Raw genomic sequence first — 24,936 nt, 5'->3', positions numbered from 1 at the left:
GCAAGACATAATACAAAATACCTTGGCCTGTGTGCTTCACAATCTCTGTGGTCTTGAAAGTCAAGGAAACCGTGATCCAGACTAAGAGGTGACTTGACGAGGCCTGGCAGCTACATGCATTGTGGATTCTAAACTGGATCCATCTCTGTTAAAGAACTGTTTGGGACATGTGGTGAAACTGGGGTGGCTGAGGGCTGAGGATCAGATGATAATGATGTACTATGCAGGGGAGTGTCTTTGTAGGAATACCCTATATTTTATGGGACATAAAGTTTATGAGTCAGGACAGAGAAATGGGTCTTTGTATTGTAGTTTGAACTTTTCTGTAACTTTGTGATAGTTTGAACAAAAGAAAAACGCTTAAAAGTTGCAGTCGGGGTGATGCATATTTTTTTCAAGGATTGGATCAGATCAGATCAGTCACTCACTCGTGTCCAACTCTTTACGACCCCATGAATCACAGCATGCCAGGCCTCCCTGTCCATCACCAACTCCTGGAGTTCACTGAGACTCATGTCCATCGAGTCAGTGATGCCATCCAGCCATCTCATCCTCTGTCGTCCCCTTCTCCTCCTGCCCCCAATCCCTCCCAGCATCAGAGTCTTTTCCAATGAGTCAACTCTTCGCATGAGGTGGCCAAAGTACTGGAGTTTCAGCTTTAGCATCATTCCTTCCAAAGAAATCCCAGGGCTGATCTCCTTCAGAATGGACTGGTTGGATCTCCTTGCAGTCCAAGGGACTCTCAAGAGTCTTCTCCAACACCACAGTTCAAAGGCATCAATTCTTCGGCGCTCAGCCTTCTTCACAGTCCAACTCTCACATCCATACATGTACTGGGTTCCAATCCTGAGACTCTTCTTGAGAAAAAATACTTGTCTTAGCGTTTCTTGAAGGGAAAAAAACTGTCGCATTAAAATAAGGTTCATATAAAAAGAATATTGGAAAAATTTCTAATATGTTTCTTCACAAATATATATTTCACATTTAAAACTTTAATATAAAGTACACTATAATTAGTATAAATAGTATATAATTTAGATTTATACATATAAATATACAATTTAATATGTATAAATAATAAAAGGTAAATGTATATAATTTATATATAAATGTAAATTTAACAAATAATAAATATATGGGGGTGTATATATTATGTCAGTAAGTATACACACACACACACACACACACACATATATATATATATACACACACAGAGAGAGAGAGCTTGCTGACGACAAAGTGAAGTTTTAGAACCCAAAGTTGAGGTCGCTTTTTAACCCCCACTGGCTTTTTTCTTTTTTTGGTGAATTTGTATACATATTTTCTTTTTTGGTACTTGGAAAACCCTTTTTCTTTTCTTTTTTAAAGGCAAATCTAGTCTTTTTCAGCAGTTTAAGCTTCCGTGATCATATTTGAAACTGGTGAGCCATCTGTTGGTTCTTTGAAATGTCAACCAAACTTGAGAGGAACATGTGGAGGGCTTTTACTCTGGTCATCGAGAGCATGTAGGAACATTTCGGGGTTGACAGTGACTCGGGAAGCAGTGGTCCGTCTGTGTTGATGGGGTGGTTTTCTAAGCATGGGCTGGGGAAGGTTGTTCCTCCCAGATCTCCTGATGGTTCCCTTAGTGAGATGGATTGTTGAGGCTGGACCAGCGCTCCAGGTCACTGAGCAGAGCTCACTGGCCCTTGTCCTGTTTGTTCCTGTGACGTTAATGCCATTAGTGCTAAAATCCCATTAGCGCTAACTCGCTGTTCTAATTGCACCATTTATCGCGTGGCTTTTCCTCATGCGGTTTGACATTGAACAGACAGCCTTCTGTGAATCCCTGCGTCTGTTTTTGTGAGTGGTAACACTCCAACCTGTGAAAAGAACTTAGCAGGTTACCTTGCAGGAGCATGAGTGTAATTTGGGTACATTAACGTGTTTTTTTCTTTTCTTTTCCAGTCACCCTGTCCCACATCACACAGCTGGTCCTCAGCCACAACAAGCTAACAAGTGAGTCAACCATTGCTGTCCTGTGTTTCACAATTTCTGACTTGTAGGTAACGTGGCGGAACTGCTAATTCTTCTGTTTTCCTCGACAGTAATGACAAATGATTCTTTGGGCAAAGCGAAAGTGTACTGAGATGGCACTAAGATATCTGAGCGTACCGTCTTCCTGTATTTTGTAGTTTTCTCTGTTTTGAGGATTTTTTCCTCAATTTTTCATGTATATAAATTGAAGGAAGACAGGACATTGTTCCTCCGATAATGGTCCCCTTTGGGCATGCAAACGGCTGCAGTGACCTGAAATGCTGAGACTTCGGTTATTATTTTATGGGAAAAGAGAAGCTTATCAAAAAACTGTTGGAGGACTTCCTTGGTGGTTCAGTGATTAACACTTTATCTTCCAATGCAGGGGGTGTGGGATCGACCCCTGGTCGGGAGCCGGATCCCACTTGTCTCATGGCCAAAAAACCAAACCATAAAATAAATAATATTGTAAAAAATTCAGTAAAGACTTTTTAAAAAGTGATCCACAACAAAAAGAAAATCTTGTGTTAAAGTTGAATTTTTTCAGACCAAAACATTGTTAGGTTTCATTTCTACTTTCTCCTCAAAAGGGGAAAATGTCATTATTGATAGACTTTCTTTCCCTGCTTGATGGCGGCAGGTGGGGAGCATAAAATTGTAGAAGTGATAGAAATTTACATCTGCGTTTTCAAGTTCTTGAGTCTGATTTCCAGGGAAAATTGTCCCAGGCATTGGGAGTGGTACAGCTAATGTGTAGAAGGTTTCACACCTCTTGGTAAAGCGTAATCTTGTGTGACGAACGTGGGCCGTTTTATTCTTAGAGCTGTAGCTTAAAAGGTGTTAATGACGGGGCCCGCTGTCCTGTCTTGTGTTTAATTGTGCGTCTTTGTGCTGCCGTATTTCCTGCAGACTTGAATGCTTTTCTGATCATGTGGCAAGAATTTGTGCGAGTTCGGCGAAACAGAGCAGAATGTGATGTCGAGGGACTTGTGAATTTATGTGTGTGTTGCATTATATACAGCTTGAAGCAATGTCACAGAGCTGTTGATTATGGAGAATTAAGAGTGGCAGTGAGGGCCCCTCGTGAGCAGGAGACAGGCGGATCAGTTCGTTTTTAGCAAAAAGCGAGGGCAGAGTGGCACCGCCGTCGCGTTTGAGTATTGGGAGCCCCAGCAGCTGACAGTGAGGGTGACAAGTCATGTGTGATCGTTGCTGTAACAAGTAACACGCTGCCACCTTCGTTGTTTTTGTAGCGAATGGTCCTGCTCTCTCTCCGCTGAGACCCTAATCCCAGTTCTGAGGGGATTTGAAGTTTGTTTTGAAGGGTGGACTGCATGATCCCTAAATTCCCCCACATTTGGTGAGCAGAAATTTCTGATGCTCTCTCTGTCATGTAGTTCATGAAAATATTTCCTAATTGCCAAGTTTACCACTGGTGTTCAATCTTGCATCATCATCAGAGGGAAAAACAGTTTCCATTGAAAAAGGAAGCCAAACCTGTTTTGTTCCCATTATACCATTAATTGATTGGTTCCTTAAAAAGTCTTACGGACAGTCATAGTTTTTCTTTTTGTATGTCCATAAAGAAATCTCCAGGATCAGGGTGTTAGTTTCTCTTTCTAGACGTGCAGGATGAGGTTAATTTAGGGAGGCATAAACAGAGTTAAGTTGTGTCTGCTATTAAAGAGGTTTGCTGTGGATCCAAACTTTTTCTCCTCTTTCTCCCCCCCTCCCCCCTTTTCCCCCTTTTTTCCCATTTGAGACACTCTTGACCTAATCCAGTAAGCTCTAATTAATCGTCTTGGTAAATTCTGTTTCAAGCCATTGTGAGTGGTGTCAGTGACGCCCGATCTGTTTCACTAAGGTCAAATTAGCATCTTTTACTATTTTTCTGGCATTTAAATGAATGGCTTCGCTATGGTTTTTCCAGTGTTTATAGTAAATATGTCCATCTGATGGAAAGATAAATATGCATTATGTGGAGGTGGGTGAGTCCGGCCTCTTGTCACTTTTCATTGTAATCAGTGTCTTTCACTTTCCGTGCTTTTTAATGGGGACTAGCTGACAGCACCACATTCAAACTGATGGGACTCAAAAGATAAACCCCTCAGCACTCCTTTTATCTTGCATGCTCGTGTGCCAGTTACACGTCTGATGTGTCCTCTTGTATACCTGGGGGACGAATCACCAGCTTACTCACGCTGGGACTTGGTCTGGGGACAGCTCTCAACTCCGAGCACTGGAGTCAGTATCTTGGAGCTGTTGGAAGAGCGTGGCACTGAGCTGGCCCCCTCTTCCTGCTGGTGGTTTTGACAGATCAGCAGGTCCCCTCAACATAGTACGAGTGAGGCCATGAGAAAGGGGAAAGCAAGCTGATGACCCTCAAATTCCCAAGATTTTGTGAGCAGGAATTCTTAAAGTTTTTGACATGAGAATTTGTCAGGGTCTTTCAAAATTGTCCGTGTAATCACTGTCAGAGATTCCTAGTTGTTACAATGACATGATTGACGTGTAAATCTGGGGGAGTGGGGTGGAGCTGATGGGTTTTGGTGCAGTCACTGGGGGTGACTCTGCCCGTAACAACTCCTTCAATCCATACAATGTCTGCAGTGGATTAAAGGAGGTGGGAGGTGCAGTAGCGAGGGAACATTTTTTTTTTTGCTGTGATTGAACAGGTGACTCTCTGGGCCCCGGATGGAGGTGCTAGCTTGCCCAGGGGGAATGTTTGCAGAGTAAAGATGAGGCTCTGCCGCCAGGCTCTCCTGCTCCTCCCTTCCTCCCCTGCCTGCCCCACCCCCCGCGCATCTTCCTCTTGGCCCCCCTGCAAACTGGAGATATCTCTCCCCCAAATCCTGTTGTTCAGAGACTCTTTTATTTATTTATTTTTTTGATGTGGACCATTTTTAAAAGTCTTTATTGAATTTGTTACAATGTTGCTTGTTTTATGTTTGGTTTTCTGGTCACAAGACATGTGGGATCTTAGTTACCTAACTAGGAATCGAACCTGTACTCCTGCATTGGAAGGTGGAGTCTTAACCACTGGACCGCCAGGGAAGTCTCATATTCAGAGATTCTTGGCACCAGCATGGCTCTTCCTTGTCCTCCTGTCACTTCCTGTTCCGTCCTCTCCAGAGATGTCTTAAGCTTTGTTGAAGGCTGAGACCATCTTGTATTCCTCTTTACTGCCTGTTGCTGAGCTCAGAATGGTTTCCCAGGAAGCCCTTGTGTAAAGGCAGTAATGGCAGGACCAGGGTGGGAAGCAGGGGGTCTGGGTGAAGTGGTCAGTGGAGGAACCTGACAGTTTCTTCAGGATCAGTCAGTGTGCGGGTCTGAGTGAATGTAACCACTGCACACTTCTGTTCCTTAACTGCTTGTAGTTTCCTTTCAAATGTGCTGAGCAGTGAGAAACAGAGCCTTATATCCTAGGAGTTGCCGTCTTTTCCCTTTACGTGGCCCTTTCACAGGGAAGGAATGATGTACTAACATGGTACAGGCAGACCTCACTTTATTGAACTTGGTGGAAATTGAATTGAATTGGCGGAAATTGAAGGTCTGTGGCAATGCTGAGTTGAGCAAAGCTACTGGACCATTTTTTCCAACCACATTTGCTCACCTCATGTTTCTGTGTCACTTTGGTAATTCTCACAATATTTCAAACCCTCCACCAGCAAAAAGGTGACAACTGGTTGAAGGCTCAGATGATGGTTAGCATTTTTTTTTTAAGCTTTGTGCTTTTTAATTAAGATGTGTACATTTTTTGGACATAGTGCTTTGCACACTTAATAGACAGCTGTAGAGCGTAAACACAACTCCTACAGGCATTGAGTAGCCAAAAAGTTTGTGTGACTCCGTTTATTGCAGTAGTTGCTTTGTTGTGGTGGGTGGTCTGAAACCAAACTTGCATTGTCTCTGCGGTGTGTCTGGCTTCTCAGGGACACCCCAGGATGCACAATTGGAAAGCTGGGGTCGTGACCAGCCTTGGGGCAGACCTGGTGGGCTCAGCTGAGTTGGCTTCTCCAAAAGGAAATGAAGACCTTCTACTATTCTAGGTCTCCTGGATTGGCCCTCTTGTTACTCTTTCACTTAGCTTTATGTATGCATGTGTGCGTGCTAAGTCACTTCAGTTGTGTCTACATCTTTGCAACCTTTCAGACTGTAGCCCACCAGGCTCCTCTGTCCATGGGATTCTCCAGGCAAGAATACTGGAGTGGGTTGCCATGCCCTCCTCCAGGGGATCTTCCCAACCCAGGGGTCAAACCCAAGTCTCTTATGTCTCCTGCATTGACAGGTTGGTTCTTTACCACTGGTGGCACCTGGGAAGCTCTGTTTCATGTATTTAAGATCCCAAATGATTTACTAGTATTTTTAAACAGTTAATTGTAGGATATGTTTCTTGAAATTAGGAATGCTGTCGTATGCTTAGGTATTGTACATCAGATCAGATCAGTTGCTCAGTCGTGTCTGACCCTTTGCGACCCCATGAATCGCAGCACGCCAGGCCTCCCTGTCCATCACCAACTCCCGGACTTCACTCAGACTCACGTCCATTGAGTCAGTGATGCCATCCAGCCATCTTACCCTCTGTCGTCCCCTTCTCCTCCTGCCCCCAATCCCTCCCAGCATCAGAGTCTTTTCCAATGAGTCAACTCTTCGCATGAGGTGGCCAAAGTACTGGAGTTTCAGCTTTAGCATCATTCCCTCCAAAGAAATCCCAGGGCTGATCTCCTTTAGAATGGACTGGTTGGATCTCCTTGCAGTCCAAGGGACTCTCAAGAGTCTTCTCCAACACCACAGTTCAAAGGCATCAATTCTTCGGCGCTCAGCCTTCTTCACAGTCCAACTCTCACATCTGTACACAACCACAGGAAAAACCATAGCCTTGACTAGACGAACCTTTGTTGACAAAGAAATGTCTCTGCTTTTGAATATGCTATCTAGGTTTATAACTTTCCTTCCAAGGAGTAAGCGTCTTTTAATTTCATGGCTGCAGTCACCATCTGTAGTGATTTTGGAGCCCAGAAAAATAAAGTCTGACACTGTTTCCGCTGTTTCCCCATCTATTTCCCATGAAGTGGTGGGACTGGATGCCATGATCTTCGTTTTCTGAATGTTGAGCTTTAAGCCAACTTTTTCACTCTCCACTTTCACTTTCATCAAGAGGCTTTTGAGTTCCTCTTCACTTTCTGCCATAAGGGTGGTGTCATCTGCATATCAGCTTATTGATATTTCTCCCGGCAATCTTGATTCCAGCTTGTGCTTCTTCCAGTCCAGGGTTTCTCATGATGTACTCTGCATATAAGTTAAATAAACAGGGTGACAATATACAGCCTTGACGAACTCCTTTTCCTATTTGGAACCAGTCTGTTGTTCCATGTCCCGTTCTAACTGTTGTTTCCTGACCTGCATGCAAATTTCTCAAGAGGCCGATCAGATGGTCTGGTATTCCCATGTACATACCACCCCACAGAAGTGCCAAAAGCAGGCCGAACATAAAGTAGACCCTTAAGTTAATGCCAGTTGATAAATGGGTTGGTAGGTCGTGAGTGGTGGTGAGTCCCAGCTGTCTGCGATGATAGACTCAGCGCTTGCTTGCTGTCAGGGTCTCTAAGAAGGGGATACAACATGTATTTCAAAGATGGTCTTTCTGTGTCTCTGCCTGCCTGCCTTTGTGGTGACCCTCCCTTATAAGCCAGTGTTAGCTGGGTCTTTTGCAGTCTGCATCTTATCTAATCCATGGTTCTTATGGTCTTTTGGAGTATTAGCTTTGTAAATGTTTTTCTACTTTTCAGTCTTAAAGAGGAATTTCTGAGAGAATCGTTTTAAAACGTGTCCACTAGAGGTCACTGTTGGGATACTTTTTTCCCCCTCTCCTCCTCATCTCATGCTAAAAGATTAAAAACCAAATTGGTGTTGTCAGAGGAACGAAATTTTTTTGCAAGCTTCTCTCAGGGTATGTTGTTGCTGCCATTTACATAGGCCAGTTTTGCCACAATTAATGTTGATCCTTCCATAAGGAGGTATGTTATTTTTCTTTTGACTCCCAAACTTAAAGTATGTGTTCAGTTTCACGTGTCATGTTTAGTGTTTATTATGGTTTCTTTCTCATGTTAGAAACTTTCCTTCCAATCTCTTTAAAGTGAGAGAATTCTCTTGCCTTTTATGTATTTTTTTGTATGGAGTATACATAAAATTTTTTTCTCCCTTGGAAGAAAGTTTAAAATATATATGTATGGAACCAGATTTTAATTAAAAAAAAAATGTGTAATAGGAAAATATGCATTTTGTGCCCATTTATATTGGTTCTTTTACTGAATGCCATCATGTAAGGAGGAATACTATGCATTATGAAATGACTCACATTTTGCATAAATGATAAAGCAATCTAAGTATTAATTTTTTTAACATGATGCTTTTCTTAATTTTAAAAAGAAATAGCAAAACCCAGTACTTCAAATATGACTTCAGGTATTTTCCATTTTGTGACCTGTGCGTGATAAGGACTAAAGCCTGATCATTTTCTGCAAGAAATGCAAAGAATGTCTTTTTGCTGTGTGCAAACATTGATCAGCAGGTTCTATATAAACCTTTCATAAGTGTGAGTCTCAGTATGTGATTACTTAGTTTTACACTTGAAACTTGTAACTGTCATGTAAAACGTTTTCTTGAGATATTAGCAGCTTTGCTGGCCGTTTCAAGCCTTAACTGGGACCATTTCTTGTCATCTAATGTGTCAGAAATGGCTAGACAAGCAGTAAACATAAGTGTTATAGCAAAACTTGTTTCTTTTTCTTAACAGACTATTTCTTACTAGTTTTAACTTATATATGAATTCAAAATTATAGTGAACAAGTAAATGCCAGTATATTTTCTTTAGTGATTTCAATAATTTCTTTGGTCAACACATTAAAACGAATGTAATGTTTTAAGATTTTATGTAGATGTATGTATTGATAGGCTCTCTACTGAAAGTGTTATTATAAAGGAATTAAGGAGGATGTTTTGCATGAAAATATTGCAATCTCATAATATGCAGGCCCAATTATAATGAAGAAAATTAAGCAGTTTTTTTAAAAAGCATAATAAATGGAAACCCTTTTCTAGAGACAAAATTGATTGTTGAGATGAATGAGAAAAATTAACTGTCCCAACTTATAAGAATGACCTTCACCAGTCTTCCAACACCTTTCTGTTGCCAAGTCTCTAGTTATTTCCTCTTTCATAGATTACTTGTCATGCCTTATGCAAAAGTTCTAGTGCATGGCTTGTACGAAATTAAACTATGAGGGGAGAATATGCAAAATAAATTGTCTCTGTGTCATGAATTTATCTTGTGACAATATCAAAACAACTTGCTGTTTGCATTTTAACAGAGTATGAATGTATTTGTAAACCAGAGGCTTTGATCAATAGCTTATTTTTCTAATTAGTGCACATTCATCAATTTTGTTCCTGTGCCATTATTTGAAAGATTGGATTTGAAAAAATGTATACATAATAGTGAGTCAGACAGCTATTAATTGAACAGTGTCTTTCCAATGCTACCACTGGTTAGGTACCATTTACAAAATTGCCTATAGTTGGGAGTTTGTTTTTTGGCGGTTTTAATTAAGGAAGCATGTGGGATTGTCGCATGGAAGCATCTGTTGATCTGATAGTCCAGAGCCAGCACATCCCAAGGCCAACGTGTGAAGTTGGAGAAGTGGTTTCGATACACTTGTGTCCTCTGCTCAGACACTTGTCATCCTCGATCCCTTTCACATCAGCCCTTCCATCCTGAATGCACCTACTCTAGAAATCTCTCTTCTTGGAGTCTTGCCCTGTGCCCAGAGGAAGCGAAATAAGGGTAGGTGTTAATTCTTCCACAGTATGTTTTTAAAAGGAGTGACTTCACGTATGGGAATTTCAGAAAGATGGCAGGCTGTGGCGATCCTCATGTGCGGGCAGGTTGAACCTGTCACTTTCCACACCGCCCACTGTGGGGAGTTCATCTTGGATAGGGTTTCTTTAACTGTTTTTTTAAACTTTTATTTTTTTAAATTTTATTGGCATATAGTTGATTAGCGGTGTTCTGTTAGTTTCAGGTGTACAGTGAAGTGAACCGGTTATACATATGTATGTATCCATTCTTTTTCTACAGTCTTTTCCCAGGTACGTCATCACAGAGTATTAAGCAGAGTTCCCTGTGCTGTATAGTAGGTCTTTATTAGTTATCTACTTTATCTGTTTTACATATAGTAGTGTGTATGTGTCAGTTCAAATCTCCCAATTTATCCCCACCCCCATTCTCCCTGGTAACCATAGTTTGTATTCTACATCTGTGACTCTGTTTTTGTTTTGTAAATAATTCATTTATATGATTTTTTTTTTTTTTAGATTCCACATGCAAGTGATATACCTTTGTCCTTCTCTGTCTGACTTACTTCACTAAGTGTGACAGTCTCTAGGTTCATTTGTGCTGTGCTTAATTGCTCAGTTGTATCCGACTCTTTGTAACCCCATGGACGGTAGCCTGCCTGACTCCTCTTTCCATGGGATTCTCCAGAGAAGAATACTGGAGTGGGTTGCCATGCCCTTCTCCAGGGGATCTTCCCAACCCAGTGATTGAACCCAGGCCACCCACATTGCAGGTTAATTCTTTACCGTGTGAGCCACTAGGGAAGCCCAAGAATACTGGAGTGGGTAGCCTATCCCTTCTCCTGGGGATCTTCCCAACCCAGGAATTGAGCAGGGGTTTCCCGCATTGCAGGTAGATTCTTTACCAACTGAGCTAACCAGGAAGCCACTAGGTTCATCTGTGTTGCTGCAGATGGCATTATTTCATTATTTTTTTTAATGGCCTAGTAATGTTGCATTGTATATATGTACCACATCTTCTTTATCCATTTCTCTGCTGATGGATGTTTATGTTGCTTCTATGTCCTGGCTATCACTTACCATTTACAACAGAACCCTCAAATGGAATTGATCTACTAGCAAAAATTTCTATGTAAATCATCTGTTGACTCTCGCATAGATAGTGTGTGTATACATGTGTGTCATGCAGGGGAGGAGGAGAGATTCTAAAAGATGAAATGCTTGGGAACAGACACTCTTTTAGAGCAGTTCTTAACATTTCATAACTCACTGACCTTTTTTAAGAACAGAGTGAAAGCTGTGTCCATGATTCCTAGAAAAATACACATAATCCTTAAAATTTCAACAGGTTTGTAGATCCTGTTAAAACCATTCATAAATTTTTTAGGGGCACATGCAGCTCAGATTTAGAAACCTTGGAGTTGGAGAAAGATAACAGTATATTTGCAGTGTGGATACACTGATGATGTTTCCTGGAAATATGTACAAAACTTTGATAAGGTGTTTTTTTTTTTTTTTTTTTGGTTTAAGTTAGCGTGAAGCTCATTCTTTTTATGATAGCTATTGTTTTTAGATATTTTTTTGGTGTGGACCATTTTTAAAGTCTTTATTGAACTTGTTACAATATTGCTTCTGTTTTATGTTTTGGTTTTTGGCCCCAAGACATGTAGGGTCTTAGCTCCCTGACCAGGGATCGAACCTGTATACCCTGCATTGGAAGGCGAAGTCTTAACCACTGGACCACCAGGAAAGTCCCCATCTTGTCTAACCTCTTGCTGTTCCTTAAGCAGTTTTTTCCTGCCTGTGTAGCGTCTACTCCAGGCACCTGATGCTTAGTGGAAATGCCTGCCCTTCTCTCTCTATCTTGCTCATCCTTCCAAAAGGGGAGATGAATTCTTACCTTTCTCCTCGAAGCCCTCCTTTGCAGCCAACTATGTAGAAAATAAAGGGTGAGGTAATTCACAGCTTTTTAGCTTTGAAGGACCGGACCTCCCAGAAACCATGACCTGAGTGCAAAAGGCAAGGGTGGCTTTGGATACCCTGCTCTGTGTCTGGGGCAAGAAGCAGGCTTCATGTGGCTGAGGACGTGGAGCCGGAGCTGGGGGCTTCGCATGGCTTTGAGCCTGTGTTCCCCTTTCCCCTGCTGCCTCCTCTGTCGATGTCCGTGTACAGGTAACGCCCTGCTCCAGGGAGTCCCGGAGCTCGGTGGACCAGACATTGGCCCTGCATCTTCACTTGCTCAAATGGATGAGCAGGGAGCATCCCTAAGGTTGAAGGCATAGTTGTTATCATTAGAAGAGGAGTTAACAAGGTCCAGGGTGAATTTTTCTAGCACTGGGCATTTTCCTCCACCCTCTTCCCCCTGCTTCATGTACTCCATCATCAGCACCAAGACATGAGATAGGGAAGGAAGAGAAGCAACTTCGCGTGGATGATGTCTTGCTGAAGTCATTCTTTTTCTTTTTAATTGGAGTACGGTTGATTTACAATGTTGTGTTAATTTCTGCTGTATAACAGTTATACATACGTATGTAAAAATCTTTTTCATTTTCTTTTCTTCCCATTATGGTTTATCACAGGATATTAAACAAAGTTCAATATGGGCTATACAGTAGGACCTTGTTGTTTATCCATTTGCTGGAGTAATTCTTTTTTTTCCCAGAAGTACCTTTATTATTTATTTATTTTTTTGGAGGATGGTTGTCTTACGATGTTGTGTTGGTTTCTGCTGGGCAGCAATGAGAATCAGCCTTAATGTATACATATATCCCCTCCTTCTTGGTTGAGCATCCTGCCACCACGCCCCCGCCGCCGGCCTCCCACCCCTTTAAGTCATCACAGAGCACCAGGCTGAGCTCCCTGTGCTTATACAGCAGCTCCCCATTGGCTATCTGTTTTACACATGGTAATGTATATATATCACTATAAAAGAAGACACAAGCTGTCGGCGAAGCGTGATGTGTGTGTGTCTGTGAATTGTATTTGTCCATTGTCTCCCTCTTAATAATCTTGGATTGAGTGTGTGTGTACCCCATTATAATGGTACTTTTTAAAAATTTCAGAGCCTAAAGAGCTCATTTTCACTGAGCTGAGCATGCTTTCTGCGTTGATTGATTGAAATGTATTCAGTGTTCTTTTCTCTCTTGCTCTTTGCCGTGTTTCCAGACTTCTTGAGCATCTTTCCTGGAGGAAGGGCTCCCCATCCTTTTCTTGTCCTTCACTAGGTGTCACTTCCTCCCAGGTGATGGAAGGTCCCTGCCTTTCCCCTTAGTGTCTCTGCTCTGACGCGGCTCTCAAACAAAAGCTGTTTGTGGATGCCCTGCTGGTGGACGCTGTATTCTCTGCTCACTGGAGTGTGATTTCCAGGGTGTGTTACTAAAACAATTCTGGGTCTGGAAGGACTAAGACCACGTGGACCTTGTTTGGTTCCTTCTGGGAAGTTGATTGGAGATTCAGACATAACTAAGTTTGGCGTCCTCAGAGGAGCAGAAATCCATGCTTGTCAGCTTTTTAGAAGATTTGTTTGACTGTGCGTACACACTTTTCGTACCCCAGGGGCAGATATTTTTGCATGTTAGACTTTACACTATAAAAGCTGCCTTACAGCTTGCTTGTAACTTCGCCTAATTTTTGGGTAATTGATTATTTTCATTGTTGCTGAAAGAGTTGAACCATTTTTTTTTTCTTTGCAGTAAATCACGTGAGGAATGTCTTTGGTTAGTAAAACGACTTAAGCTGCAGATTTTTTTAAAAAATTGTTTTCTTGTGATGAGAACTTCTTTTATTGTTTTATGGCTGTGCTGGGTCTTTGTTGCTGCCAGGGTTTTTCTCTAGTTGAAGTGAGGGGGCTGCTCCCTAGTTGTGATGTGTGGGCTCCTCATTGCGGTTGCTTCTCTTGTTGTGGAGCACAGGCCCTAGGCTCTCTGGTTTCAATAGTTGCTGCTTCTGGGCTCAAAAGTTGTAGCGCACGTCTCAGTTGCTCCACGGCACGTGGTATCCTCACGGCCCAGGAATGGAACCCGTGTCTCCTGCATTGGCAGGCAGATTCTTTACCACTGTAAGCTGCAGAATCTTAAGGAAGCCCGCGATAGGATGCACTAAGTCTCTCCTTCTAGGTGTGGGTGGTCAGTGAGTATCGCTGATTAACTGCAGGCAGCGTCGCTCTTGTCACTTACAAGGCTAACGATATTTGGGGGACTTTGGGCTTTGTCATGTGGCTACTTAGCTCTTTTGCTCTTTCATTTTTACCTTGAGGAACTTGTAGATCCTGTTAAATGAGAATTTGCTCTGCTGTTCCATAAACTTTTATGTTTTTAAATAACCTGTAACTACTGTAATTCACTGTTTTAATTGCTGCTTTGGAGGAAATCTCATAAAATCTGGAAAACTGGTTATCATCAGTATACTTTTGAACTTCAAGTTCTTATGCTAGGATAATTAGTTCATTATCCACCTCCTGTTTTTGACCAGAAAACAAAAGTCATTAATCACTATAGGTACAAATGACCTTTTTATTTCCCCCCTCAATATAAAATTCTGAAGAGCATAATTATTTGCCAGAGTGAGGAGATTCTTCTTTACATGTGATCATTAGAATGGCTTTCAGAACAAAGGTTCCTAATTTGCTGATAGAATTGACATCTATATAATTAGTTTAGACATCACCTCTGTGCTATGACTAGACTAATGCCTTCTAGCTATTGTAGCTAAGGATTAAAAGGACTTTCCTTTCACTCTGACCAAGAATGCACTGATTCATATGTCTTCTGTTACTTTGGCATCTTCCCACCAGGATGAAGAGGGATGGTGGTTGTTCAATATTATACTCTTCAAATATTGGGACAAAGCAGTGTTTGCTTTCATGATTTCTTCTCAAATGGTCTTTCTCCCCCCAGTGACTGAATAACAAATAATCTCACACATTTTCATGTATTTGGATATTTTTGGTCATTTTTTCTGATAACTTCATTGCAGGAGTGTAACTTAAGAATCAGCAGAGACCTCCTTGATGGTCCAGTGGTTCAGACTCTGCCTTCCACTGTAGGGTCACAGGTCCAATCCCTGGTCAGGGAACTAAGACCCCACCTGCCAAAAACTTTTTAAACATAAATAAAACTTGTAAAAAATCATATTTAAAAAAAAATCAGCATACCTGGCTTCATTTGAATATCCTCTACCATCCCTTAAGCTTCTCTAGTAAAGAAATTTTATTTATTTTTTAAATATAAATTTATTTATTTTAATTGGAGGTTAATTACTTTACAATATTGTATTGGTTTTGCCATACATCAACATGAATCTGCCACGGGTGTACACATGTTCCCCAACCCGAACCCCCTTCCCTCCTCCCTCTCCGTACCATCCCTCTGGGTCGTCCAGTGCACCATTCCCAAGCATCCTGTATCCTGAATCGAACTTGGACTGGCGATTCGTTTCATATATGATGTTATACATGTTTCAATGCCATTCTCCCAAATCATCCCCCCCACCACAGAGTCCAAAAGACTGTTCTATACAACTCTGTCTTTTTTGCTGTCTCGCATACAGGGTTATCGTTACCATCTTTCTAAATTCCATAGATATGCGTTAGTATACTGTATTGGTGTTTTTCTTTCTGGCTTACTTCACTCTGTATAATAGGCTCCAGTTTCATCCACCTCATTAGAACTGATTCAAATGTATTCTTTTTAATGGCTGAGTAATACTCCGTTGTGTATATGTACCACAGCTTTCTTATCCATTCATCTGCTGATGGACATCTAGGTTGCGTCCATGTCCTGGCTATTATAAACAGTGCAGCGATGAACATTGGGGTACACGTGTCTCTTTCCCTTCTGGTTTCCTCAGTGTGTATGCCCAGCAGTGGGATTGCTGGGTCATAAGGCAGTTGTATTTCCAGTTTTTTAAGGCATCTCCACACGGTTCTCCATAGTGGCTGTACTAGTTTGCATTCCCACCAACAGTGTAAGAGGGTTCCCTTTTCTCCACACCCTCTCCAGCATTTATTACTTGTAGACTTTTGGATTGCAGCCATTCTGACTGGTGTGAAATGGTACCTCATAGTGGTTTTGATTTGCATTTCTCTGATAATGAGTGATGTTGAGCATCTTTTCATGTGTTTGTTAGCCATCTGTATGTCTTCTTTGGAGAAATGTCTATTTAGTTCTTTGGCCCATTTTTTGATTGGGTCGTTTATTTTTCTGGAATTGAGCTGTAGGAGTTGCTTGTATATTTTTGAGATTAGTTGTTTGTCAGTTGCTTCATTTGCTATTATTTTCTCCCATTCTGAAGGCTGTCTTTTCACCTTGCTTATAGTTTCCTTTGATGTGCAGAAGCTTTTAAGTTTAATTAGGTCCCATTTGTTTATTTTTGCTTTTATTTCCAATATTCTGGGAGGTGGGTCATAGAGGATCCTGCTGTGATGTATGTCGGAGAGTGTTTTGCCTATGTTCTCCTCTAGGAGTTTTACAGTTTCTGGTCTTACGTTTAGATCTTCAATCCATTTTGAATTTTATACAACAGCAGAAGTGTCTAAAAAATTACCCCGGGCATTTCTATTTGTTATGACAACAGACACAAATCTCCCATTTTTAGTATAAATGTGTCAGGTTTGGGAAGCAGTGCTGTTTGATTTATTTTGCTTTACCTTATTTCCTGTGGGATCTTTGGGCTTTGTCTGGCCAGGGGTGTCCCTGGAAATGGGCCTAAGACAGTAGTGTTTCACCCTTCGCATCGCAGGGTGTGTGCCCGCCTCTGGGTCGTGTCCTGGTCTCGGCCTCACTGTTGGCTCCCATTGAGTCCTCGCTCTGAGGCTCCCTCTTCTTGCACTTGGGGTAGCCGACAGCCCATCAGTGGTTCCCCATAAAGGTGGCAACGGCTCAGCCCCTAACTTGGGGCTTCAAGGAGGCATGTGGGGCAGGGACCCCTGGTTTTCAAGCCTTGGCCCTTGTGCTTCGCCTTTGCAGGAATCACCAAAGCCGAAAGCAGTATGGATGATGCTGCAGAAAGAGCCAGAAGGGGGAGTTTGGTGGGTAGACTTCCCGCCCATGCTGACAAGAGAAACTCCGTGTGATTCAGCCGTTTCCGGCTCCCGGCGGCCGCTGATGCCTGGTCTCGTCTGCCCCTTTTGTAGCTGAAGGGGACCCTGTTTTCAGCGCCAACCAGATGGTTCTAAAGACCAATGTGTGACCCCACCTCCCCGGCCCTTCCGTGGGCTGTGCACAGGCGAGCGCCCGTCCTTATGTTTTGCGCAGTCCCTGCTGCACCCAGAGCCTGTTGCCCTTCGCAGTTTTGTTTCTTTGCCTCAGGGGCTACAAGATGCTCTTGCTTGAAAACCCCCAGATCAGCTGTGCCCCGGCTGGGCTGCTCTGCCATCGCTGCTGCCTGGTATCCTACAGTGACCCTCAGGCCAGAAGGACAGTGAGTGACACCTCGTCACGTGACCACTCTGAGGGACCATGAAGTTGCTGCCACGTAACAAGGTTCTGTGGACAAGGGGATTTGGTGCTCTTTTCCCCGGTTGTCATCGTCCTCCCCTGTGCTGATTTCCCGGGAGTGATCTAAGTGGGGAAACAGATGCTGATTGGAAACTGATTGCAGCCCCCAGTTTCTGTGCTTTCTCCATCAAAAATGCCTTCGTTTTGTGCTTCCCTGGTGGCTCAGGTGGTAAAGAATTCGCCTGCCCTGCAGGAGACCCAGGTTCTATCCCTGGGTTGGGAAAATCCCCTGGAGAAGGAAGTGGCTACCCACTCCAGTATTCTTGCCTGGTGAATCCCATGGACAGAGGAGCCTGCTGGGCTACAGTTTGTGGGATTGCAAAGAGTCGGACACGACTGAGCAACTAACACTTTCACTTTTCCCATTTCATCTGCCCCCAATGTCAGTAGCCCACTGGGCTGGCAGAGGAGTCCTAATTTGGATCAGATTGATTGTTATGATCTTGTTCTACATGATTGGGTGCAGCCAAGGACATATGTATTGGACTTGTGATTTTCACATCACCACTGACTTAAAAGTTTTCTGGGGGACTTCCCTGGTGGTCCAGTGGTTAAGACTTTACCTTCCAGTGCTGGGTGTGCAGATTCAATCCCTGGTCAGGGAACTAAGATCCCACATGCCTCATGGCCAAAAAAGAAAAAAAGAAGACATAAAACAGAAGCAATGTTGTAACAAATTCAATAAAGACTTTAAAATGGTCCACATTAAGAAAAAAAAACCTTAAAAAAAGAATGTTTTCTGAACCAAAATAGGGGCCCCCAGACCAGCAGCATCACTGACTTTTGGGAACTTGCTGGAAAGGCAGATTCCTGGGCCCCACCCCAAAGTACTGAATCAGAAACTCTAGGGTATGCCCCCAAATCTGTATTTTAACAAGCCCTCCTGGAATTCTGATGTACTTGAGGCTTTGAGGCTCACTGATTTGTTTGTTTGTTTTCAAATTTTTATTGGATTGTAGTTGATTTACAATGTGTTAGTTTCGGGTGTACAGCAAAGTGATTCAGTTACACGTATACATATATGCGTTGTTTCAGATTCCTTTCTCATAGAGGTCATTACTCAAGGTAATCTTGAGTAAGGTTCCCTGTGCTGTACAGTGGGTCCTTGTCGGTTGCCTGTCTTATATGTAGTTGTGTGTATGTGTGTGTTCTCATCCCAAGTTCCTGATTTATCTCCCCTTTCCTCTTTGGTGATCATAAGCTTGTTTTCGATATCTGTGTTTCTGTTTTGTAAATAAATTCATTTCTTTCTTTCTTTTTTAAATTAGGTAGCAGAGGCCAAATGCTTTAGCATAGACCTCGGTGCAGAGAGTGGAATATTCTATATTCTTGCTGTCCAGCATGGCAGCTGCAAGTGACTGTCAAGGTGTCTAAATGTGGCTACTGTGACCAGGGAACTGAATTACTAATTGTATTTCATGTCAGCTAATCGCAACTTAAATTTATTACTTACTATTTTTCTTTCTTTTTTAGTGTGCACGCGTGCTAAGTTGCTTCAGTCTTTCCGACTCTTTGCAGCCCCGTGGACCGTAGCCCACCAGGCTCCTCTGTGATACCCTCATCCCGTTCCCTCACTTCCCACCCCACCACCTCCAGACCTCTGGTGACAACATAGCTGATCTCTTTTTCAATACATTTTTTTGATGTTTTGTTCTGTTTGGGTTTTTTTTTTTTAATATTAATAGATTTCACTATAAATGAGATCATACAGTATTTGTCTCTGTGTGACTTTCTTCACTTAGCATGACTCCCTCGAGGTCCATCTGTGTTGTTGCAAATGACAGGATTTCCTTCTTTTTTTATGGCCAAATTGTATTTGTGTGTGTGTGTGTGTGTGTGTGTGAGAGAGAGAGAGAGAGTGTATGTATCACATTTTCTTTATTCATCTGTCAGCAGACACCTAGGCTGTTTCCATATCTTGGCTGTTGTGAACAATGCTGCTGTGACCTTGAGGGTAATGACTGTGTTTCCTTCAATTAAATGCCTAGAAGTGGAACTGCTGGGTCATACGGTAGTTCTATTTGTAATTTCTTGAGGAACCGCCACACTTTTCCGTAGAGGCTGCACCATCTTACGTTCCCACTCTAGACTTAAGGAGCCACGGGTAGCTAGTGACTGCATGCTCGCCCTCCCAGCCCCACAGCATCTCCTGCCATTTATTATTGTGTGAATAAACTCCTGAAAGCCTTCAAGAAAATAAGTTATTGATTGTGCAATGGTTAATTTTATCCTGGAAGAAAATTGCTCTTCGAGTGAAGCTCCAGTTGCTACAAGAGTAGTTGATTTAGGGTCTGATGTTGGAGAGAGGGCAAGCTGTTGGTGAGTGTAACGCTGGTTTTGTGAACATGTTTCATCATCTGTGCTGGTGGCTATGCCTGTAGTACGTGTAACTTACCTGGACAGATACATGTCCTGTTAGGAGTCAGGCTGTCATTCAGAACTGAAGCTGGCCAGTGGGTTCTTAGAGTTGGAGCTGTCTGTCCAGTGCTTCCTGCCCTAGGGAGCTTTGTAAAGAGATGTTCATGGAAATCAGGCGAGACCCTTTTTGTCTTGCTCCCCTCTTGAGTGTCCCCAGGCACTTTTGGTTTCTAGTCTTAGAACCATCCAGAGGCTGGTGGCTTAAAAACCTCTGGAACAATTTTTAGTTCATTAGATTGAAGAGGATTTGAAGAAGAGGGTCTTCCTGAGCTTCTTAGCTTGAATAATTAGAAATGCCAGAAGATGCTCCGAGATCAGCCTCTGGGCAGAGTTCCTGGGATGACATGACCCCATCTTTGTCTCCTTTTCCAAAACACAGCAGAAGCTCTGGGCCGAGAGTACCCCCAGCATTCTCTGTTCCTGCAACCAGAACTAATCGTGGCATGCAGGAGCCTGGGCACCCCTGTGAGTTTCTCTAGCAACTGAAGCCTCAGAATTGAGGCAGCCAACAATATTAGTTAGACAGCAAACGATACTAAATTCTCTGTCACAGGCAAAGTTCTACATGACTGAGTTTCCTAATTGAGGGCCCCATTTCTTGCATTATTTAAATCCATATCATTGATTTTTGCAATCACCTCTTCTCAGAATCACAGAATACTAAAGCTGGGTGGAAGGGAATGGAAAAATGGTCATAATCCAGCCTTCTTAATTTAAACTGAAGGAAATGGAGGCTCAAGAGATGTTATGAGTTAAGGACACACAGCAAGTTCAGAGCTGGTCAGGAAAGTGCAGAGCTAGCCCAAGACGAGTGAACCAGGCGTCCTGGGTTCTTGCATCACAGCCTCTCAGTTTCTTCTGTGGACTCGGCTCCTTGTCTGCCAACTCGGTGTGTACCACTGGTGGGTGGAGAGGGGTCAGAAACTGGACAGATGGATGAAGAAGGGACATTTCAGATGCATAATAAGAAATGTATTGATGCTCACTGCTTAGTTATATTTTAAAATGCTGCTGCTTGCTGGTGTGTCATGTAGCTGTTTTGAAAATTCCAAAAGAATATTCTGACCTGTGACACGTTGCTCCTCCCTTTTCATAATAGATTTTCGTAAATTGTTCGTGGATCTATGTATATGATTTAGCCACTGCACAACTGTTACTCATGTTGTTAACTGGTTATTAGTTTTTTTTATGGACAGTTTTGTTGGGATAAGTTTGCTTTCCAGCCACCAGACCTGTCTCTGGTGATTGACTCTGATAACCCACCTTTTTGTAACTTTTTAATTTTTTAAATTAAAAAAAATTTTTTCTCTCCCTTTTTCTTAAAGTATTTATTGATCTGCCTAGGATCTTCGTTGCATCATGTGAGATCTTTTTTGGTTGCAGCTCATGGACTCTCTAGTTGCAGCACGTGGATGGCATGTGAGATCTTAGTTCCCTGTCCAGGGATCAAACCTGCATCCCCTGCATTGCAAGGCAGATTCTTAACCATTGGACCACCAGAGAGATCCCGTGACTTACTTTCTTTAAATAGTCTGCCTCTCTTACTTTATCCCAAAAGTATTGAAATGTTCAGTGCTATAAGTTTTTGCTTCTGTGCACAAAATAAGCATTCTCTAAATGCTAGTTGAAAGCATGAACGTCATCCCATCCAGACAGATCTGAAGGTTAATTTCCTTTGCTTTTAACTACGGTGGGGGTGGTGAGGGGGAGGATTCTGTAGTTTAGGAAGAATATTAGCTGTAAATTTTTTTTCCCCCTTCTCGTTTGAATGGAGTCTTTAGTAAACGATTCACATGCGCACCAAAAATCTGGGAGAGGCTGGGTAAATTGAATGTGGGGTTATTGTTTGTGTCCACAGAACAAAGCCTTAAATCACATTTAGCATAACGTGTGGTTTTAAATTGGACTGATTTAGCAAGGAGAGTGAAATAATCTCTCATCCTGTCAAAAAAGGCGATACCTTCAGACTAGCATTTAATTGCATTGGCAAAGTAACTTCGGGAAAGCGGCAGTAATTCTGGCTGCATTATTCTTGGTTTGTGGTTAAATTGAGATCATCATTTTCTCCTGGTTGCCCTAACTTTCTTTATTGCTCTTCAAGCTAATCAGATGAATGTGGGGAGAGAAGCTTAGTGGTAGCTGGAGGGTGAACAGGGAAAGAGTGAGGTCTGAGCAGGGCTGTAGTCCTCTGTCGATTCGCTCTTGACACACTCCAGGGTCCAGGTAGAGAGAACCCATGAACACCTCTAAATCCAGCAGGCACAGTCTGATGAATTTCCTTGTGGTCGTTTATGCAAAGTGAATGCGATCCATTCCTGAAAAACTGTGTTATGGAGGGCACACCTAAACATGTGCTTTTGTAGCCAGATCCTACAGGTAGGGCTTGTCTGCATTCCTCTTGGTACTGGGGAGTGAGGTGCTGGAGGAATTTCTAGTTGCCTCAGTGATCCCATTAAAGCCTACCTTTTTATCTCCATCCCCACAACCAGCCTCTTCAGTCAACTCATCCACGCCTTGCTCATTTTCCATCTGGACCACTACCTCTTCCCAGCTGTCTTTTTTCAGACTAATTCCTCTTCTCCACAATCCTTTCCTCTATCTAGCAAACATGTGTCTCTGAACTTGTACTAAGCCTCTAAAAGTAATCAAGTCATTGATACCTTAGACATTTTATAAAGCTGAAAATGATGACTCAGCTGTAATGAGTGCTGTGCCTGCCACCTTCCTTCTGTTCCCCTGGGAGTTATCCACTGGAGTTCTTGGTATGGCTGTCTTCTTATATATCTCAGGTGTCTGGGGACTTCCCTGGCGGTCTAGTGGCTAAGACTCCACAGTCCCAATGCAGGTTTCCCAGGTTTGATCCCTGGTGGAGGGACTAGATCCCACAAGCTACAACTAAAGATCCTGCATGTTGCAACTAAGACCTAATGCAGACAAATAAATGAGGAAATCAAACAAAAAACCTGAGGTGTCTGTCTGGAATGTTACACACACCTGGGCCTTGGCTTTCAGCAACGTTGTCCCCAGGTTTCTCCAGTTTTCTGGGGCACCCCTGGAGAAGGATGTTGAGATGGGAAGAAAAAGTACTAACGTAAGACCTAACAGTTTCTTCTGTGGTACCCAAGACCCTTGTCCATAGTTTCAGTTACCTGAATATTTTGGTATTAAGAGCTTACATGAACCATGAATGAGCTGGTGGCCAGTAACATGTTTGTGGAGAGACTGAATCAGCAGATGGGATACATGAAGTGCAATATATTGAAGTGAGACTTAGTATTTTCGAGGTAAAGATGCCTTTGGCTTTTAAATTTGTATTTGCAAGTATATACTGTAGGGAAGGGGAATGCTTTCAGCTCCCCAGTCGCTTTCTTTAACCTTTGATATGCACACTCACGTCCCCTTCTTGCTACGGAACTGGTTTTTCATATGCCCGAATAATAACAATGTGGTGATCAGTTGCTAATCTGATACAGGGGGGCGGGCGGGTGTGTGTGTGTGTGGATTGAGATGCAAAGGCAAAAATCAGAAACCTGGTAGGTTGACTGTTTTATCACTTAAGATTGAATTTAAACGTCATCGTGATTTAGTCAAGTGTTAAGAGAACAGCTCTTCAGATAGCAGATTATTTAAACAACTTGATGATACACAACTCGGGAAGGGATTTTGGAGTTTGCTGCCTTTCTTTTGGACATGTGAGGGAAGTAGAAGGAAGAAAACAACTGGACTCAGTAGACGTTACATGATTTTAAAAAATACAATTTTATATCTAGGAGAGTAAATCCTAAGAGTTCTCATCACAAGGAAAAACATTTCTTTTGTATTTTTATGAGATGATAGATGTTCACTAACTTTATTGTGATAATCACTATGTAAGTCAAACACTTAGGGTTTACACCTGAAACTTACATAGAGCTGTATGTTGATTATATCTCAATAAAACTGGTGGGAAAAAATTAAAAAAAAAGAAAGAAGTATAGAACGTTCTGTAATGTTTGCTTAGAGACTGTTCATGGCACAGATTTTCTCTTCTGCCCTTTGAGGAAACATTTCCATGTGAAGCCGGTGGTGAGCTACTACCTAAGAAACTCCCTACAGAAATTACGTAAGAGAGATATATATGTGAATAAGGTGATTGCGCTGGAGTTTCATCTTTCTCTCATTTGAAAGGAAAGCAGAATGTATCGCTGGCATTCGCTGCCAGGGGCGAGGTTCCTGCATTCACACTCAGCGTTTCTGTTTCCACAGCTGTGCCACCAAACATAGCAGAACTGAAGAATCTGGAAGTGCTTAACTTTTTTAATAACCAGATTGAGGAGCTGCCCACGCAGATCAGCAGTCTGCAGAAACTCAAACACCTGAACCTGGGGTGAGTCTCCTGGAGGGAGAGGGGAACAAGAGGAGGAGGAGCTGGAAGCCGGGATGCCGGCGGGAGCAAGGGAGGGGTTTGCCATTTACAGGAGCAGCAGATCTCTAATTTTTTCCCTATGTTTTAGGTTTTTAAAAAAGTTTTATTGTTTTAATACATCCTTTCAATGGCCTACATTAGCGCAGATCTATCTGTGTGCTAATTGAGAAGCTAATTGTTGGTGTAATAAGGGAGTTTATTTTTACTGTATTTTGTTTCCAATAAAATTTTATTTCCGTTATGTTGCCCAAGAAGGAACCTATTTGCATAGCTAGCTTGAACTGTACAGGCCAGTTGTAATATGGTTGATTTTTTTCTCTCCATATTGAGTAGAAATAGTGTCTAAAGCACCTTCCTTCTATGGAGGGAAGGATATGTTTTCTAACACTACTTCATTGATTCTTAATAATTTTTCCTTTTTATATTTGAGAAGTTATCAATCCTGTATCTGTCTTTATACAAAGGTGAAGAGAGGAGTTTTGATTCAGCTGAGGTTACAGAACCAGGTGCAGTGAATTAATAGTAATACCTTGTGTTCTTATGTTGCTTTACAGTTTTCAGAGTCCTCATACCAGTGTTTGACCCTCTTAACAATTGGGACTGGGGAAGGGCAGGCATTACGGATTTCATTGTGTGGAAGGAAGCCAAGCCTTTTTCAAGAGGTTAAGTGGCTTGCTCCTGATTGGTCCTCAGGTTAGTGGCTGACCAGACAGAGAACCCCACTGTCCATCAGACACTATATGCGCC

At 42.4% G+C, this 24,936-nt stretch overlaps 1 protein-coding gene and 1 long non-coding RNA gene across 12 annotated transcripts in view; both read left to right on the top strand.

Moving 5' to 3' along the window:
- The window catches only part of RSU1 (Ras suppressor protein 1), a 205,115-nt gene that overhangs the window by 24,717 nt on the left and 155,462 nt on the right, over positions 1-24,936 (top strand). For 9 of the 11 annotated variants that reach the window (XR_008701464.1, XM_055543908.1, XM_055543902.1 and 6 more), the window contains exons 3-4: positions 1,948-1,998; positions 24,030-24,150. Coding sequence is in view for 10 of the 11 variants with exons in the window: in XM_055543908.1 (XP_055399883.1) it covers positions 1,948-1,998; positions 24,030-24,150 (172 nt within the window). In the remaining variant the exon portion in view is untranslated. The remainder of the gene's footprint in view (positions 1-1,947; positions 1,999-24,029; positions 24,151-24,936) is intronic. The other 2 variants (XM_055543903.1, XM_055543912.1) reach the window with 1 other exon arrangement.
- On the top strand, positions 16,839-19,079 carry LOC129625483 (uncharacterized). Its single transcript, XR_008701467.1, has 2 exons — positions 16,839-17,351; positions 18,840-19,079. It is a non-coding gene; the product is annotated as an uncharacterized LOC129625483 (long non-coding RNA).

The sequence above is a fragment of the Bubalus kerabau genome, chromosome 13 (genome assembly GCF_029407905.1).
Source record: "Bubalus kerabau isolate K-KA32 ecotype Philippines breed swamp buffalo chromosome 13, PCC_UOA_SB_1v2, whole genome shotgun sequence".
In the NCBI taxonomy this organism is placed as follows: domain Eukaryota; kingdom Metazoa; phylum Chordata; class Mammalia; order Artiodactyla; family Bovidae; genus Bubalus; species Bubalus kerabau.
The sequence above is the reverse complement of the archived record's forward strand: the minus strand, read 5'-3'. Positions and strand labels throughout refer to the sequence as shown.